The sequence below is a fragment of the Acanthisitta chloris genome, unplaced genomic scaffold (assembly GCF_000695815.1).
Source record: "Acanthisitta chloris isolate BGI_N310 unplaced genomic scaffold, ASM69581v1 scaffold15031, whole genome shotgun sequence".
Lineage (NCBI taxonomy): Eukaryota > Metazoa > Chordata > Aves > Passeriformes > Acanthisittidae > Acanthisitta > Acanthisitta chloris.
The window spans coordinates 20,928-40,904 of record NW_008654461.1 but is presented as its reverse complement, the minus strand read 5'-3'; the positions used below and the strand labels follow the sequence as shown (position 1 = coordinate 40,904).

The following is a 19,977-nucleotide window of genomic DNA, read 5'->3' as shown; positions in this document are numbered from 1 at the left end:
GCACTGTTGTTTCTCTTAGTTATTCTCATTCTTCTCTCTCAGCTGCTGTGCGGTGTGTTTTACCCTTTCTTGAACATGTTATAGAAGGGGCACCACCAGCATTGCTCACTGGCTCAGCTTTGGGCAGCAGCAGGTCCATTTTAGAGCTGGTTGAAACTGGCCATGTCCCACATGGGGCAGTTCCTGGTGTCTTCTCACAGAAGAATTTGAATTCCCTCTTAGCGAAGGAACGTGTAATGAATTTAATTCATAGTTCATATGTAATGTGTAATTGAATTTAAGTACTTGAAATGATCTCTTATCTGCTTTATCCTTGGAGACTAATCCAAACTCTATAAAGCATTCTCCCTTTAATATTTTCTGTTTCTGCATAACAAAGGGAAAACAAAGGGCATTTCGGTGACCTTTTATTCTTATTACATTGTGCTACTGATAGTGATCTGGATATTAAATGAAAGCAGAGGCTTCTTATGTGTTTTCTCTTTTAAGCCAGTAATAAGTTCCATCCAGCTTGCTCATTTTTTCATTATATGAAATTAGCAGTTTGCTAAGATGTTGTCTTTCAATAAAATGTGTTGATCTTCCTTGACAAGAGAATCTTGCCTGTTTTGATACCTGGTCAAAGCAGAAGAATGACAAAGTGATTTATTGTGAATAAAAAGTTTCCAAATACTGTTAAAATGCAGCATGGGAGAACTGACATCTCTGTCTTGTCTTCAGACTTCTGAAAAATGTTTATGACTCCCAAAAGAAGAAGAGGAGGTTTTGCATTATGTTTTAATAGGGCATGTTTCAAGCAATTTCATGAGTTGATGTTTCAGGCTGTAAAATCTAATTTCTCCTAGAAGACTTCTAATGTTTTAGTAATGCAAGCACATTTGTATTAATATGAGCAGGAAATGATTTTGTTTAGTGTCCTGCTTGCATATTTCTGTTCTATCCAAAAAGAACAATTCCTCATTCTTAAGTAAGTTTATAGCTAATAGTTTGCAGTACAGTGACAGAGAAAAAGAGTAAAAATCTTCTCTTGAATTGTATATCTCATTTTGAAAAATCTTAGCTTGGAATTCAGAAATTAAGTTACCAGAATTTCTAAGAACATTGGGGTTTTTTTTATTTTGGTCTGAAACAAACTGGTATATATCTCTAGAGTGCATAGTATTAAATTTCCTTCTTTTTCCGGCTATTTCTTTGTCTCATGCCCTAGTGTGCTTTGTTTTGGGGAGTAGTATTTGTCATATTTACTTTGAGAAAGGGAAGAATGTAGGCTGCAGTCAGTTCATCATTTGTTGTCTCTGCCAGTTTTTCTTCTGCAGGGAGAGGAGTCATTCCCCGACTGCAGCATGGGGTTCCTCCCATGGGAGACAATTGTCCACAGATTTCTCCAATGTGGGTCCTTCCCATGGGCTGCAGTTCTTCACAAAGTGCACTAGCATGGGTCCCTTCCATGGGCTGCAGTCCTTCAGGAACCTACTGCTCCAGTGTCTCCCAGGGGAGACAATTGTCCACAGATTTCTCCAATGTGGGTCCTTCCCATGGGCTGCAGTTCTTCACAAAGTGCACTAGCATGGGTCCCTTCCATGGGCTGCAGTCCTTCAGGAACCTACTGCTCCAGTGTGCGTCCCTCACAGGTCATGAGTCCTGCCAGTAAACCTGCTCCAGCATGGGCCCCTCTCTCCATGGGGCCACAGGTGCTGCCAGGACTCTGCTCCAGTGTTGGCTTTCCACAGGGTCATAGCCTCCTTTGGGCATCCACCTGCTCTGGTGTGCTGTCCTTCCGGGGTGGCGGGTGGATATCTGCTCCATCGTGGGCCTCCATGGTCTGCGAGGACAGCGTGCTTCACCACTGGGTGCAGGGGAATCTTTGCTCTGGAACTTGAAGCACCTCCTCCCACACCTTTCTCTTTGACCTTCGCAGAACTGCTTCTCTCACATATTCTCACTCCGACTCTGGCTGCAATTGGTCTTGTGCAGTAACTTTTTCACCTTCTTAAATCTGTTGTCTCAGAGGTCACACTGTCACTGATGGACTCAGCCTTGGTCAGCAGTGTGTCTGTCTTGAGGCCAGCTGACACTGGCTCTGTTGGACGTGGGGACAGCTTCTGGCAGCTTGTCACAGAAGCCTCCCTGTAGCCCCCATCATACCAAAACCTTGCCATGGAAAACCAAGACGCCTTCTTTGCAGTAAGGGCACACTGCTGGCTCATGTTCATGTTTGTGTCGAAGAGGACTCCCAGGGCCTTTGCTGCTAAGCTGCTTCCCAGCTGGGCAGCCCCAGCCTGTTCCGGTGCCTGTTGTGCTGCCCCAGGTGCAGGACTTTGCACTTCCACTTACTCAGCTTCATGAGGTCCCTGTCAGCCCCTTTATCCAGCCTGTTCAGTCTCTCTGGATGGCAGACACCTCTCTGGTGTCACTTCTCCCAGTCTGGTGTGAGCTGCATTCATTATACATCTCTGTTTCTGACAGTTGGTCTCCCAACCCCTAGATACCTGTTTCGTGAGATGTTTTGTGTTTACCAAAAGGTTGTGTAATTTGACAGCTTGTTACCAAATGTTTTTTTCTGTCCATCTTTGACCAAAGTGTAAGTGGCTATATTTAGTGCATTAATGAATCCCTAAGCTGATTCCACAATATATTTATTATCCTGTGTTATTGGAAGCAAAGTGCTTCAACTTGGAGGCCTAGCTGCACTTCATTTGTTGAGTTGGCTATCATTTGTATGCCCTGTTATTGCCTAAGGTTAAAATTTTGCCTAAGACAAAATGTGGACTTTGCTCTAGCTGAAGACAGAACTCAAGTAATCCTTGCTCCTTTGCATTATTTAAATGCATAAGAAACATGAAAAGAGATTCAACTGTGAGAAGTTTTTATCTGTGATAGACTTGCATATTAATCTCCATGAATTTTGATTGTCTTCTAATTTCTTTTTTCTTTGAGGGTAGTGGTGATTGAAGGTGAGGTTTCTGCTTCTGGCTTGTTCATGTGGTGCTGTATATAAAATGTTCTAGTGACTAAACTGAAAATCAGAAATTACTATAATGTGCCTTATGAACTTGTAGTTAATAGAGAGCTTGCTTTTTCTGTAGTTGATTTTTGAAATTGATCATTTAATTGCTATTACTTTCAAAGGCACACTTTTAACTTGTATAACCTCATATGGATATATTGTTACTCTATTTTGCATTCTATTTTGAATTCCCACTTCTTGGCCACTCCCCCTTTCCCATTCAGTAAGGTGTCTCTGTGCTAGTCACTTTTGCATGGTTTTGTTTTTCTTTACTCCCTTGTTTTGTATAATTGCATTTTGCTATTTCTGGGTGAGGCATGTGGGATTAAATTGCCCGATCTAATTTTCAGCTCCCTTTCTCTCCTTTCACTCTAGTCTTTGTCATTAGTTGTGTCGTTTTTACTTCACTAATTCTATTCCCTTGGGGTCTGTTTCCTCAAATTTAGAGCATAACTGTGGTATCTTGATGTCCACATAATGAACCTAAGTAACTGTGTAATACTATTTTTGACTCTCTCATCCTCATTTTTTTCACTTGTTGTCTCATAGTTTCTGTATTGCATCATGCCTAAAATTACACTGAAATCTCTTCAGGCTAGTGCTGCCCTTTTCTTCCAAATGTAAAATTTGTGTTTGGAGGTATCTAATCTGAAGTACCAGGTGCATTAAGCGTTTAGCCATTTCATACTCATCCAGCTGATAAAACCTAGAAAGCCTTTGGGGATGAAATTGGACCATTTTTAAGTAGCATGAGGAAATCTTAGGCGTATGCTTATTTATTTCACTCCTGATAAAATTTCTTTGCTTTTTTAGACAATTCCAGATTATTACTCTTCCTCCCCCTCTTGTGGTCAGCAGTCTAAAAACCATGACTTGTCACATACGCCTCTAACATTGAGGTGTGTTCTGTTGATTTTTGCTATTACTGTGGTTAACTTTGTAGTGAGAATTGAAAGCTTTGGTAAATAAACCCTCAAATTTCAGATGAGAGGAGACTATTAATATTTGGTTTCTCAGTAGCTTTCCAAAAATCATAAAAGTTAAATTGTATACAAGCTAGATGTTTATAACAAACTTGATATAACCAATCATAGGCTTACTGAAGCTGGCAAAAATTGTTTGGTTTTAATCCTAGTCACTTGAAAATATCTTTCGATACTTCGAAAAAGAATCAGAATGTTGTAATTCTGTGTATGTTAAAACTCAGTGTATTCTTCCTGCCTCTGTTCTTCAGAGTTCTTGTTTGTCAAGTGTATTTGTGGTATGGTCTAGAAAAAAAAAGACAAAATTTCCTGGGTAATACAAATTTAAAAAGGTACTAGAACTTCCAGTCAAATGGTTTACAAAGACACTGCGTAGTTACTGTTGAATAATTATACCTTAAAGAGTAAAAATAATTGAGCCTTCTGGTTTTATAGTTGTCTTAACTTCTGTGAAGCATACCACACTTTTCTTTTTTGTGTGTATTTAGATGATTTTTGGTTGTCATCATAGCAGGGTCCTTTGTATATTGTGCAGCTTTGCATACTTCATTAGTGAAAATGATTGAGATCACAGAAGTGGAGACATGAAAATTTACATTAAAAAAGATTGTATCATTGCTTGCATGAATGGTTTTGGACAGCTTTGTCATATTTTCTGTGAGCTGAAAACTATGGCAAAGTCTATTTTTAGTTGTTTGTGACTGAATCTTTTGTGCCATCCTTCACTGAATAAAATTTGCAAGTTTAATTATGATTAATGTAAATCAGGTTTTTAAATCTTACAAATAGCTCAATGCAAATCTAGTGTAGCTGCCAAACAACAGGCTGTTTAGCCAGCATGGCTTCTTAGTCTGTGCTTAAGTACCTTTGATTTATAAGAAGCCTTTCTGGTACGTGTACCCTGAGATGGGAGTGAGTTTTCATAAAACACATGGATTTTAATTGGTTTCATGTCAGAATCCTTATAGCTTCCAGGGACTGGGAGACTCTTGGGTTTGGGTGGCTTTTTCTTACTAGTATTTGCAGGCCTTGATTCTTGCTATGTCAGTGTTTGTCTTTTTTTTTTTTTTTGATACTTGTAGAACACATTATACTAGTGTTTGTATGTGAAATACTCCATGCTTTGTGTTTTGCATATTGAGGAGGTTTTTACATTTCTTCCTATCATGCAAAATATGTTTGAGAGCACATTTTGTAAATCAGTATAAAATGTGTTGTTTTCTGACCCTGTGTGGAGGGGAAGGGAGGAAAAGGAGGACTCAACAGAACCAGTGCAGTCCTCACTGTGCTGGTCTAAGCATATGAAAGAACGTACTAATGTATTAAAATGCTTCAACAGAGATTTGCTGAGAACTAATGTTGTAATCTATTAGTCATCCTTTATCTGCTTCTATTTTTGCAGGTTCTGAAGGATGACTGACGCTGGTTTCTGTGATGCCGCTTGAAGTGTTTCGCACTGTGGATTGATGAGTAACATGCAGATTTAACTGCACAACCTGTGCCAAAAGCATCAGGAGTGCTGCTTCTTTTCAGCTCCTTAAGTGGACAGAAGTACAGTGTCATCTGTCTACGAGGAGAGATCCTTCAACAGCTTTTTACAGCTAATAATAAAGACAACGTAGCATCATCCACTTTCCTGATTTACAGCGCATCACCTTCCAAGACAGATGGTCTGTCAGAAGCTGGAGGATGCCCGCAGAGCACATAATAATGAAGAAGTGAAATGATACCACTGCTGCTGCCACCTAATTGTCAGGATCACAGCCGGTAGAACTGCACTGCCCTTTTTCTGCTTGCTTAATCAGGCCAGAAACAGCAGGGTGGACATGGCTGGTGTCGTTAACAACCTAATACTGCTTCTTCTTTTTCAAAACATCTGTTTGGGTTTCAGAAGCCCTCTTTCAGTCCTCAAGAGGTGGGTTATCAGGAAAATGTGTGTTGAATGCATGCAGTCACAATATTACAGAAGTATGAAAAAGCATATCCTAGATAAAAATGTGTGTGGTATTTGTTTGATTTTGCTCATCCCTCTGCAAAATTTTAAGTTTACACTCTTGTCATATTGAAGACAGAAATTCATGTTTTATCCATGGGTTGGAGTTTAGGGTGAAAAGGCAGCAATTAATAGAACTTCTTAAGATAACAGCTGTATTTGGGACTACACAAGGACTAAATATATTTCAGATGCTTGAGCTAGCTTGCAATATAAAATTATATTTTAACAAGAAAGCATCAAATAACTTAAAATTGAGCAGTCCTGGCAAAGTTAGGAGTGGTTTGAATGCAAAATCACATAGATAAACTGTCAGAGTTTAAGAGTGGACAAGAGAAGTAACCTCTTAGCTCCTGAAAAAGGTTTTTACTGTTTGTGAGGTATATTGAGCACTGTATTTTTCATGTCACTTCTATATTTATATATACATGAATATGCATATTTAAAATTTATATCAATGTTGCATCATGTTTCTAATGTCTTACCATTTAGTTCTTTACAGTGATCTACATTTTTCCTGCAATTTGTTTATATGTGGCATTCAATACAGACTTTGATATTCATGTGAAGTTGCAAAATTTAGTGTTTCACTTTGCTACTCATAATAGAAGTTGCTATAAACATCATAGTGTTTGAATTAAAAGTTTCCCTTTGCATGTAATTGAAATTTAATCTGTACAGAGTTATAAATAAGGAATGCAATCTTAAAAAAAAATAAAAACCAAAACCCCAAAACTGTTGTGAATTATTAACAGTACTTAACATTTTGTAGGGAATTTATTCTCTATCTGTACATCCCTGTACCTCAGACAATTATTAATGTAAGATGACAGGTAACGTTTTCAGCTGATGTTTTCCATATGAGTCTGTCTGATTGGTCAAAGGAACTACTTCAGTAAGTGCTGGATAGCTAAGATGTTTTCCTCAGCTCTTGAGGGAGTGAATTTTTCAGATTACTTCTGGAACTATTCAGCATTGTCAAACTTCTTTACTAGTTCTCTAGACCCTTCTTTTTAGAAAGGCATAACAGACATCAGTATTTAAAGAAATCTTTCCTTCTTCTTTTTAAGATATAAAGATACTACCAGATCTCTTTCCAGTGAATGCCTTGGAAACGACCAGACAATGATTTCACTTGGTCTGTCAGATTTTGCATTGGACATTCGCATGCCTGGGGTGACACCTAAGCAGGTGAGAGAAATGCAGTTTTTGCCACGTACTCTGTTTTAATAGCTAGGAAAACAAAGCCTTCCCCACAATATTGCTCACATAAAATGACCAATTAAAAAAGCATGGTAACTTTCAAAGGTGTGTATTCAGAAAAAAAGTAGGCAACAGAAATGTAACCTCAAATGAGAAAAAACTCTTTTCATCTGGTGAATTTTATTTGTAACATGTTGGTTTCATAAACTGAATTCCTGAAGTTTATTAAAACAAGGAATATGAGTTTTATGAAGTGAAATATTTTCAGCTGTGGTAGTAAGACATGCTTATCTAGAGTTGCGGTTTGCTTCAAATCTCAGATGAACCCTCAGTGAATTTAGTGACATGAAATTCTACATTGCTGTGACTTTTGCAGGCTGAGAGAAAACAACCAGAAAGCATTTTAGAAGGGGTAACACTTTTGACCCAATATTTTTAAACTTCAAAATACTCCATGAAATCTACTGTATATACACAAGTTATAGTGGTATATTCTTTCAAGTATGAAGTTGATTGTGTTCTACTGAGCTAAGTGAGTAAAATGAAGACACTGATTAAGATTTTTAAAATTAGCATTAGCATTTTTAAGGTTCACATAAAAGTCTGAGATTCCACTGTCATTTTCACATGTAGTTTCATTTAGCAAGTGTTGTGGTTTAACTCCAGGCAGCCACCAAACACCACACAGCCACTCGATCACTCCCCTGTCAGTGGGGTAGGGGAGAGAATCAGAAGGGTAAAAGCTGGAAAAACTCATGGATTGATATAAAGACACTTTGATAGGGAAAGCAAAAGCTCTGTACACAAGCAGAGAAAAATAAGGAATTAATTTACTGCTTCCCACAGACAGGAGGTGTTCAGCCATCTCTGGGAGAGCAGGGCCATCACACGTAACGGTTCCTTGGGAAGAGAAATGGTATCACTCCAGATGTCCCTCCTTCCTCCTTCTTCCTCCCACTGTATGATGTCATATGATACGGAATATCCCTTTGGTCAGTTTGGGTCACCTGTCCCAGCTGTGTCTCCTCCCAGTCTCCCATGCACCCCCAGCATGGCAGTATGGGAAGCAGCAAAGGCATTGGCTCTGTGTAAGCTCTGCTCAGCAATAACATCTCCATATTATTCACTCTGTGTTCAGCACAAATCCTAAACATGGCCTCGTACTGGCCACTTTGAAGAAAGTTATCCCTGCTTCAGCCCAAACCAGCACAGCAAGATAAACAATGATTAATTTTTGGGTTTTCTTTTGCAGTGATCCATACCAGGGAATTATAAACATCTTTAAAAGCTCTATGTGCTTTTTTAGAGGACTGCACATACTTGGAAAGAGCAGTATGTTGTGCTGCAGTGGATGATGACTCATTGTTGCAGATAGCACTTTCAAAAAATACTGAATTAGAAGTGAGGTTTTCAAGTTATTGGGGAGCACCCCTCTGGAATATATGATTTAGACCAAGAGGTGTCATTCTAGCAAGTGCAAAACAGAAATATAATTTCTACCAGATCTTATTTGTCTGCAGCAAAATATTAAACTTCTCTTTCAGAAGTAGTGAAAGGTACTCTGAGTTCATCCAATTACACATTTGTAATTAAGTTTTATTGATTTTGACTGTGGAGCCATTAGCTGAAGAGCTGGGAAACACATATGAAGAGATCAGTCAGTTCAGGTTCCCGAAAAAAAAGGCAAACCCCAACACCAACAAGAAAAAACTGGAATAGACATTAGAAACAACTTAACTTTTCACATTCATGTGTACCTATTGCCTTTATGTACACAGTAAACTGAAATGCCACGTTCTAGTTTTGGAGGAAGTATGAGGGAAGACAGCAATAGAAGGCAACTTGTCAAGCTAATTTTAAAAAAGTAGTGAAAGTAATCAATGGCTAGCCTTATATACTTCTATTTTATTCTCTCAGTCTCACCAGCCCTTCTTCTTTCCCTGATTTCTTCCACAGTGTCCCACACTAACCGTACAGGAAACTTGATTCCCATTTAGAAAAGTTCAGCAGTGATATACTCAGGAAGAATCAGTGGCAGAAAAAGCAATCTTTGTTTTCTTGCATTTCACAGAAGGAGATACCCAACAGCTTTGTAGTTCTGGAAGTAGCTGTTAGTTCTTTTTTGTGGCAGAAAGAACATGGAAGTGAATAATTCTCTTTAGGGAGGAAATCCTTGGGTAGTGACTTCCAAGTGCGATTATAAAATAATGGTGTACATCCAGAAAGGGCTTTTTGGTTATGATTAATTGCAGTTTCTGAATTCTCAAGTATAACAATTTGTGTGGGAAAGACAGGACTAGAACAAAAAGGAGGAGGAGCAGAAATTATTGGGGAAGGTGTGAATGGGTTAAATTCCAGAGAACAGAAGAGTATTTTTAGGGCAACACCAGCATGTTCTGTGCTATCTGTTCTTTGTCATGCATCTTCTGTGAAAAGAAAATCTTGTTTCAATTGGATTGTAATGAATTTTGAATTCACTGTTTGGCCAGAGGTTAATACTTTCTGGAGACTTCACAGACTGAATTCTTTTGTTCTCTCTCTTGCTTGGTGGTGTGCACACATGACAGTCTCATTTCTTACCTAGAGTCACAGCTAGCTAACAGAAAGATGTATAATGGAAGTAACTGGTTCTTTGTTTACAAGTTATGACCAGCGTGACCTGCAGTAGACATACAATCAGAATGTTCATATAACATCAGAATTGTTCTAGTAGGATTGCAGTCACTGGTTGTTTAGTCAAAAGTGTCTCCAAACTGAAAAAAGACAGGGAACTCCTGAAGTTGTACTTCTGCTGAGTTGAGTTCATCCACAGCATCACTGTAGGTAATTGAATGTAATTTTATTTTCAAGGCCCATGATACTTCTGCTTCTCAGATAATTCTTGACAGAAACAGATACTGAAAATTTCTTTCAATTCTAAGAAACTAACCTTCTGCATGCATTCCCTGAAATTAAGATGAATTTTTGGTAGTACCAGTAAGGTCATACCTAGATTATGATCATCTGCATTATTGTTATGCAGTGATTATTGTATGAATTACTGAATTCTCTTGATGTAGGGACATACGGCTAAGATATAGCTTAAGCTCTGTAAAATATGTAGCTCTGTAATTTCAGTTCCTGGGTTAAGTATGTGCACATTTCCAAGAAACTCCAAATGATTTTGTATCATCTGCCCCTTACCATGGTTGTAGTAGTATAATTCTTAGTGAAATGCAAATACCTGGAGCCAAGTTTAACATTTGTCCTTTAGTAGGTTAGTTGCATAAAATTTAATTTATGTATCTCATCTTGTGAAGGCTGGGAAAAAGGTTCCCGAAAATCTTGCATTTTTTTCCAATGAGTTACTGTAGTTGTAGAGGTGGGATAACACAGACCCAGGATTTGTCTTGCATTTTGTAGTTGCAGTTGCTCCATGGGTGCATCAATGGGAAGCAAGCCCTTACCTGACTTAGGAGTGCACTAACTGTACAGATCTGCCCTAAGATGTGTGTTCTTTTGGCACAGGTGCCACACACAAACTTTCATGAACATCTGTTCGGAATGCTCCTTATGAACAGAGGCACTTGAAATGTATATTCAGGCAATACAAATCTGGCCATCAGTGGGGCAGAATACGCCTGCAGCTTGGATAATAAATTCAGTTTACATTTGTGGGTACTTCTGAGCATACCACCTCTCATAAGTGGGGTAAACAGTATCTGTGGTACTTAAGTACTCTGGAGGGGTTGGGGGTTTTTAATAGTTCCAATTGTACAGTAGGGAAAAATAAAACTAACATACCTTGTTAATCCAGTGAAGGGTGGAGGATATCTAAGAGCTATGGAAAGGAAGCCTGAAGGACTTTCTGTGTTCAAGGGAAAAATTCTATAATAATTCTTTGTACTGAAGATAATTACCAGTAAATTAACCCTCTGAACAGTAAATTCATGGCATATTAAGACTTATTAGGCAAACAGGTAGCTGTATGATTTATCTTCCAAGAAGGGATTGGATCCGCTCATTTTGAAATTTCAGATACAAATTTCTAAATTCCAGATAGGAATCCTAATACTGTTAAGCAAATTTAAGACTACTTTGTGAAAGCATTATTAAGAGTTTAGGGTAAGCATATTTAATGTGCTGATACCACAGTTTTGCTTATGTGTATATCTGGGTTTGCTACAAATCAAATAAAAAATAATTATAAAAACCTGTAGTTCAGTTAAGACTATACTTCAGGTAATTTTGCTCATAAATAATTGGGGATTTTAATAAATTATTACTATGCTTGAGGCTGAAGAGATTTTTCATTGGTAAATTAATTTTGGTACGACGTTGGTCGAGTTCTTAAATGCATATTTGAAATTTCATAAATGTTGCTAAAGGCACAAGAAGGAGTTAAAATGTTATTTGATGGGATATTGTTAATGTGAAAAGATTGTGTTTGGAGAGGTTGTTGTCAAATGAATTTTGCTAGGTTTTGGGTTTTCTGTCTTTTTTTAACTGCTTATCTTGAGCTTCTGCCAGTACGTCAGCAGTAACTCACAACTGCATTTGCGATTTTGTACATGTACTTTCTCGGTCTGATCTATTTGGTTAAAATCTATGTTCCAATCTGGAGTTTTCTTCTCTTTAAATTATACCAGATTTTGGAAAAAAATAAAATAATATTGCTCATTCAGATATCCGTAAGTTACTGGCACATCTTTCTTTACTGTAGCTATGACAGCTGAGTTCTTGACCTAAGGATCCCCCAAGACTTGCTCTGACTCTGGAGAAAGTTGTGTGAATTATTTGGTTATTACTTATGATGAAATTTTGGAAGAAGTAGAATTTAGTTACTTGTATGAATCTGTACCTGAGATTTATGAGAAGTGCAGTTTTTATTCAGTTAACAAGCTGTGCAGAGAAGCTGTGGCTGTCCCATCTCTGGAAGTGTTCAAGGCCAGGTAGTATGGGGCTCTAAGCAACCTGGTCTAGTGGAAAGTGTCCCTGCCCCTGGCAGGGAGGTTGAAACTCAGTGATCCCCGAGGACTATTCTGTGATTATCCATTTGACCAAACAATCTCTTCTGTGACTATACCGAATAGGAGTTAGTTATGGAAAGACCATAAGAGGTAGGATGATAGTAATACAAAAACTAGAACATACTCTTCCTGTTTACAGTAATAATAAGAGGTTACTGGCTTGAAGTTTTAGTCCAGACTATTTATCTAATAGATAGTGTAGTTCTTTGTGTCTTGAATTTGTCAAACAAATTTTAACCAATAGATAATATTCAAATTTATTTTTCCTTCCCTTTTAAGAAGTTATTGGCAGCCTTTTGGAAAGGGTTGTGTTTAGGGTATTTTTTCCTGTTTTCTCTGCTTTTGAAAAATGCATTTTAATAGGGAGGAGGAGAAGATTAGTTTTTTTAAAACAATGTGGGTAGTAGTATGGAACAGTAGGTAAGGGATGTGAAACTAAGCTGTGAGTAGTATAAAAGTTTAACAATCCAATGCTTTGCCTGCGCTGATAATCTATGGACTTTTCATGTTAAAGTACTGTAGGCCATGATCTCTCGTTAATGAAGTAGAGTTGCTTCAGATTACCCTGGAGGACAACCTGATGATGGATAATATAAGGCAACACAAGTAATTAACAGACAGGTGCAAAGTAAAAAGCTCTGAATATTCCTTGCTTTGCTTGCCCCCCACCCCACCACGTTTCTTTTCCAAAGCAGTGAGAGAATGACAAAAAACATGCAAGATGTTTAACTGGCACAGTTGCTACTTGCAGATGAGTCAGAGAGGAACGACAGTTCTGCAGCAGCTCAGATAAATGAGCAGCACAGTATCGTTTTAATACAGCTGTAATTTCTAGTTAAGAGTCTTTGATTTTTGCAAAAAGCCAAAAAGATTACTACATCCAGACTTACAACAATCTTTGTAGTTGTATGACACAAGTTATAAAATCTCAACCATTGCATATGTGATGACTCCTAATTCTCTGTTCTTAAGTAATTTAATTGTTAATGGGGGAAATGATAATTTAAAAAAATGCATGTTAATCTCATTTTTAGTCCATACTGTTTCTAATTTCAGTTTTTATTTAAAGACAAAAAATCTGTTTGTTTTCATTTATTTGTACTACAATGTGAAGCATTGCTGCCATTGACTTTCATTTTGGGTAATAAAGTTCTAAATTCTGTTTTGCCTTATTTTTTTTAATCTGCTTCTACCCCAGGTTAAATAAAAAAAGCTAGAATATTTCCTTTTCTGTTTCTTGAAGGCTTTAGTATGTTCATTGTGTAAATGCATGTAACAAGAGTACACAGAGGCATTCACATCAGTTCTATCAGCTGACCTTTGTTCATCCTTCCCATCTTCTAGCAAAAACACCAAAAAATGGTTTCTTATCTGTGCACATCACTGCTCTGTGTAATCACATATTGTTATCACCACTGTACTTATTCTTCTTTCTCAGTTGCATTTAATTGTTTACACCTATTTGCAGTGTCTTCTTTTCAATTAGGTTTGAAGTTTTTCATAGTAGGAATTTTATTTTCATCCATTTAGATGTCATTAAGACAGTTCTGTCAGATTTTCAGTTTACAGGTACAGAGAAATTTCAGAAGCTTACATACTTACTTTCTTAAGCATCCTTAAAAGTTGAAAAAATAGAGGTTTGAAATAGTTAATCGTGTAAATATCAACCTACCAGCCACTTTGATGACCTTATTGCCTAATCTCTGTTACGTGTAAATAAACAACGACAATTAATTTACTTCTTGTAGTGATAATCCAGATAGCATTTTTCATCTTTGGCCAGGTATCTCAATAAAGGAGGTGATGTTTTTTGTAGATGGTCCTTTTGTATATATTGATTTGTCCACTGTTCGCACATTTGTCTTCAGAAAGCGTAGAGAATTTTGATGCTTTGTTTCTATTCTTTTAATTCTAAATGTTACAAATCTAAAGGTATTTTCTGGGTTTTTGTCTTTAATAGTCTGATACGTACCTCTGCATGTCAGTACCCCTGTCAGTGGACGATGAAGCCTATGTGGGTGAGTATTGGTTGACTAACCTAAGCAAGCCATTTTGAAGAACCTCAGTGTTTTCTTTTTTTCTCTTTGACTCATATTGACTTAATCTTTGGCTGTCAGAGTTTCCAAAATGCGTTTGTCATGGCTAATGTGGAAACAAACTAGAGAGAGGCACTTAGAGTCAGAATAACAAACTGTATCTGAAGAGATTCATGAGTAATAGTTAAGGAGCTGCATGCAGATGCCTCTGCCACTCAATACCAAACAGTCCTATTTGTAAAGTATTGGCTTTCTGTCTCTGGACGGATACTTAATTCTGCTCTGCTGAGCAGACTGTTTATTTACCTGCTGGTAAAGGCTTTAAATCCTTTGCACTTACAGTCAGTGTTGGCTGCAGTAAGATTTTACTTAACTAGGGGAAAAAAACAGAACTAACCAAACCCTCTCCTTTCCTTTTTTTATTTTATTTTTTTAATGTCATGGTATGAATAAGATGTCAGACAAATATAAGGAAATATTGTAATAGCTTACAAATGTGATCATTAGATCAGCAGAACAACAGCATCTGTTCGATGTCTGTGAGCTACTTCTGATTTTATTGTGCCTTGCTTCTGAACATGCAGTTGTTCAGGTAGAGGGGATGCTTGTTGGTTTGGCTAGAGATAGTTTCACTATCAGAACATGCTATAAACTGAATTAAGAAAAATGAGAAGTTAAAATATCTCTTTTTCTTTCTTTACTCTTTTGTTTCATTTTAGGATATCTGCACTTTTTATGTGGTGGGAATCCCATGTAGTTTTTGTTGTAGTGTATTATGAGACTGTTGTTCCATGTGAATTTCCTTGTGGAAATCCTTCAGAAATAGAATACTGTGCTTCCATTTTCATGTTATGTTACACTAACTAAAAAAAAAAAATTGAGTAAATTTTCTTCAGTGTTTTCTCTGTAAATCTGTTTTGTACAGAGGTGGGTAGCTGACCTTGCATTTTGATTATGAGATTGACCCTGGAAGGAACAAAAGTCATAAGAGGGAGTGAATATTCAGTCTCTGATAAACTGTGTTTGCTCTGCTGTGTGTACAATAGACTCTTCTGCTTTTGTTTATTCATAGTAAGGAAATAACTTTCTGTTTAAGCATTTTTTATTTAGCACGTCACTGAGTCGAAAATTTGCATAGTTCAACTCACTACTAGATTGCTGCACATCTAGTTCTGTTCTTTGGTGTCTACATGTGTTAAAGCCTCATAAACTTCTTTTAATGGTGTATATGTTTAAAAGTGCCTACTGAAAGAATATGCACAAAAGTGATATCTATGCAAAGTCTCAATGTCACTCATGCAATGCAAACCTTTATTTTTTCTCCTGGAGACTAAGAAGCTTCCCGGTTTTAGGTGTTCATATGTTCTTCACCTGACTTTTATGGAATTTGGTCAACTTTCCTGTGATTAGTGTGCTTGAGGTCATGTCATTACAAAGCAGGATAGGGTCTGGTCAAAGAAACAATCCTAGTTGTCAGGTGGAGTTTTGAAGAGCAAGAGAAACTCAGTAAGCAAATTTTTAAAAATACTCAACTTTTTCTATGAATGTAAAGCATTCCCATGATACTGTTCCTTCCAACCTCTTATATTTGGAAGCTTTAAAACAAAATTAATTGGATTTTTTTTCCTATTTTGTCCACTGCACCAAAATGAATAGGGATATAGTCAGTCTTAAGCATGTGATCAGTTCTATCTTGCTTCAGTAAAATCACTGGAAAGTGCTCTTCATGGAAAAGATTTGTCAGATTGGAGTCTTCACAATCAACAGAAATTACCTAATCATTAGAAAGAGTAGAGTCAGTCATATCCAGTGGTAGAGAATAGGAAGAACACAGGCTGACCTATCTTATAAAATATTGAGATAGGAAATTAGATCTTTTCAGGTAAGAGATTTTTATAATAGCTATCATCACCTAAGAAATGAGATGCTTAGTGGAATTTTTCCTTAAATTCTTCAGAATACTGTTAAGTGTTGTGAAGCTAGCTATTAACTTGCATGTATGTATTTTGTATTGCTTAAGTAAGCATAGAAGGTTACCACAAAGAGAATGAATACTTTTTTAAAAAGGGTAGAGACTGCATCTTTATAGTTTGAGTAGAATCTGCCTTCACAGCATTGCCAATAAATGGTGTAATCAACTTTCCCTAAAACATACTATTTTGCTTTGTGATAAAAGGATATGAAAACTAACATATGAACTGTCACTCTTGGTTGCTGTTTAGTGATGTATTGAGAAGACGGTATGTGTTCTGAAGATGTTCAACATGAGTATGTCTGAATACACATAACTGAAGCAATAACCTGGCTTTCTGACACAGTGTGATGGCAAAACTGAGGCAGAACCTATATGTTCTGCCTTCAGTTCAATTTATTTGCACTTAGTGCTAGATAAGTAAATGCATTCTGAGTTCTTTTTCCCTTTTGCACTTTATAAAGGACACTTTTATGACCATATGTCCTTACTGTTTGACAAAGATGCCGTGTTTTGTTCCTTTATTTTACTTAATTTTCCTCTTTTTACCGCCATTTCTTCCCTTCTCCAAGACACTGGAAAAGGAGGTTCTGTTATGGAACCTGCAGCAGGATATTTCTGTTTTATGTTGATGAACTATAAGGGCCTTGGAAGAGAGAGCTTTTTTTTCAGCATTGTATGTAGGCAGTACTATACTCGCAGGAAATATTTTCTTCAAGTTTCTTTCAATATTTTAATTAAATTTGTATTTGAGGACTTTGAATTCAAACTTCAACTTTGCTATTCCCCAAAGGATTCAAAACCAGTAGACATTCATGCTTACACAGGGACAGTGGATATAACTGTACTGCAAACCTGTAAAGATGCTGTTCCAGATTTTACCGATTTGTTCAGTCAGTTCTTGGATATTAACCAAACTTACTTATGAACTGTTAGAACTAGAAGGAGAAGCAGACCAGGTTTTGCCCTAGAGGCATTTTTCAAGCGTGCATCAGTGTATTTTTGCAAATGCTGTTAGTTTCCTGTATTATGTTCTTCAGTGGAGGGTCAGACAGTCAAGGCTAAGATTTCTGTTTGAACCAGTTTTTATTTTTCCATCCCAAAGGGCTGTAAATGCACACGAATTGGGGTAGGAGGAATGTTTGTGGGGTGACTTGGTGTACATTTAGGTTAATGTTTGGTACATACCTTTTGCCCCTCTGAAATGAAATGGCCATGAGATTAATATGTAAAAGATCTTAGTGAGGTGAATATATAGTATTTCAAGGAAGTATCATTCCATTTACATCTTGAAAATATATTACAGTTTTCTTCTTCTGCATGGTGTTTGTTTAATGTTTATGAGTAAGTCGCCAAACCAGAAACTCGATTGAGTCTTTAATGGTGCAGGCATTGATAAAAATCAATTTTTCACTACTAAGCCATAGAGGTAACTAAAGGGTGCTCTACAGACACTCATGAGAATTGAATCTGACAGCAAGCCACTCAGCCAAGAAACTTGACTGTCATTTTCACCTCCTGACATTGATTCACGTGGGTGACCAGAAAATAAATGTGTCTTTTTCTTACTGACTCATGTAAAGCCCCTATTTGTCAGATTGTGCTGTAGAAGTGAAATGGAGCCTTTTACATCCAGCAAAACAAATTTAAATAATTAGATGGTTTATTGTATTTCATCAGTAAAAGACTTTGGGAAGCTATGGGTTTGTTACTCTAACATGGCATATATAAATTTCTCAATTGCTAAGCAATGATGTCTTCACTGCGTTGAAGGCCTCTAATATCTCCCTAATCTTCCAAACTCTGGACACTGAATTGTTAATAAATTTCTTTAAAGTTAATTCAATTATAGAGAAGACAGCAATATTTAAAAAAATAAAATATCAGCTTTGTATCATTGCATTGTTATTTGTAAAGATGAACTTCTTAGAAATTAGTTGTTTCAATAAATAGCTTTACTATAGACTATTGTGATTAAACTGATATCATGCTCCATTCTTTCTTCTTTCTTCTGGAGTTTGTAATTCTAAGTAGTCTTTGGTCAAAAAAATAAGTCAGACTTTGATTTAGAATATATACCAAAACTTATAATAATAAGTTAAAAAAAAACCCCGGGCTCACAGCCTGACTGGGAGGTTTTTCAACACCTCCTTCAGAAGCAATGATGAGCTGTATCAGCTAAAATGATGTATGCAAGTGTCTAATGTAGAAGTCTGATTTTGCTTTGTTAACTCTGGTGCATTATTTTCTGTTAGTAAAAGAAGCATTTAATAAGCTATTTGTAAAAAGTTTTATAATAGTGCTTAAAGGTCCTGTTGATGGAGTAGAATGTCATTGTAATGGACACTGTATGGAGGAAATAAAAGACTTCCTTACACACCCTAATGTTACAGTAAATGCATATGGTGGAAGAGTGGTAGAGAAATAAAAAGAAACAGTGAGATAGTATTAAACAACAGGACAGGTGGTGGCTTTAGCAGGCAAGAGGTCTTACCTTTTGATAGTAAAGTTAATGAAATTTCACATGTATGAACTGTTTATAAACTCCTTCAGAAATTTAATCTCTCACTTGGTAACAGCAGCTTGAAACACCTGAAAACTAAGGTAGAAAGTCCACATAAAATGACACATTTCTTGTCCCATATGAGAGTTAACCATAATTTCGTTATGTGCTGGTTTGAAAGCAAACCAGTGAGAGACTCCAAGTCAGAAGTACAATTTAATAGGAAAAAAACCCAACAACAAATGCAAGAGTACAAAAAGAAACCTGGTCACCTGACACCCTGTCAGTCAGGGTGTAGTAGTAGTCTGATTAAATGGTGCTGCAGTCCTCCTGCAGTGATGGTTCTGTTGGAGCAGTGATCCCGCAGATCTGGTTCTCTCCCGAAGGTCCAGTGGCAGCTCTTGGACCAGCAAAGGGCTCCCTGTGCTGGTCCAAACCCCAGTTTATATCCCTGTGGGAATGCTTGGCTCCCCACCCCCATGCCGGAATGCTTGGCTCCCCCCTTGTGTGAAGCATCTCACAATGGGATGATGTAATTCTGTGGGTCATACATGGGTCCCAGACAGCCCATTAAACAGAGACAGCCCCTGAGGGAGCCATCAGGGATGAGGAGAGCAATCACTGCCCTCACCTGCTTTAATAGCCTGTGGAGACACCCCATTGGCTGCCCCTACACTGCAACTCAGGACACATTATTGATTGTTACTGATAAAAAAATCAAAGTAAAGGTCTTTCTGTAAAATGGGTTAGGTTTTAAGACATGAAATTAGTAGAATTTGCATGTAGGAAAATTAAGATGTTAGGTGGTCTTTAGTCATGCTGTCAGATTTGGCACTCATGAATTCATATATGCTACCTTCCCAGGGAATGTGGATACATCTCTTGCTTCTGAAACCAAGCCCTTAGCTGTAATATGGTCATTTCCTTACAATCTGACCGCATACCTTATGTCTTGAAGTTGGGATTTGACTTGCATTCCTTAACTTTTGGCTGGTTTTCCTCAGTTTTCTCAACAGATCTCAGCTCCAAAAATTGGGTTAGAAACTATTTGATTAATATTTTTTTCCCTCATGAAACTTGGACAATAATCCTTGTCATCATACACTTCAGGAGCCATGCCTCAGCTGTGTGTTGAAATACTAACTTGAGAGTGCAGTTAAATCCACCAACCTCTGGAGCAGAGTAGTGTTTCAGTGGTTTGCAGCTTTGACATGTCCCCATGTTAAGAGCTAAAAGACGCTTACTTAAAGTCAACTCGGTAGCTATGTACA

The 19,977-nt window shown here is 37.3% G+C and overlaps 1 protein-coding gene across 1 annotated transcript in view; it reads left to right on the top strand.

Moving 5' to 3' along the window:
* Nucleotides 1-5,816: 5,816 nt before the first annotated feature.
* Nucleotides 5,817-19,977, top strand: part of LOC103810625 (peptidyl-glycine alpha-amidating monooxygenase-like) — a 33,933-nt gene continuing 19,772 nt past the window's right edge. Inside the window, exons 1-3 of the mRNA XM_009083534.1 lie at nucleotides 5,817-5,905; nucleotides 7,054-7,174; nucleotides 14,156-14,213. Of these exons, the coding sequence (XP_009081782.1) occupies nucleotides 5,817-5,905; nucleotides 7,054-7,174; nucleotides 14,156-14,213 (268 nt within the window). The remainder of the gene's footprint in view (nucleotides 5,906-7,053; nucleotides 7,175-14,155; nucleotides 14,214-19,977) is intronic.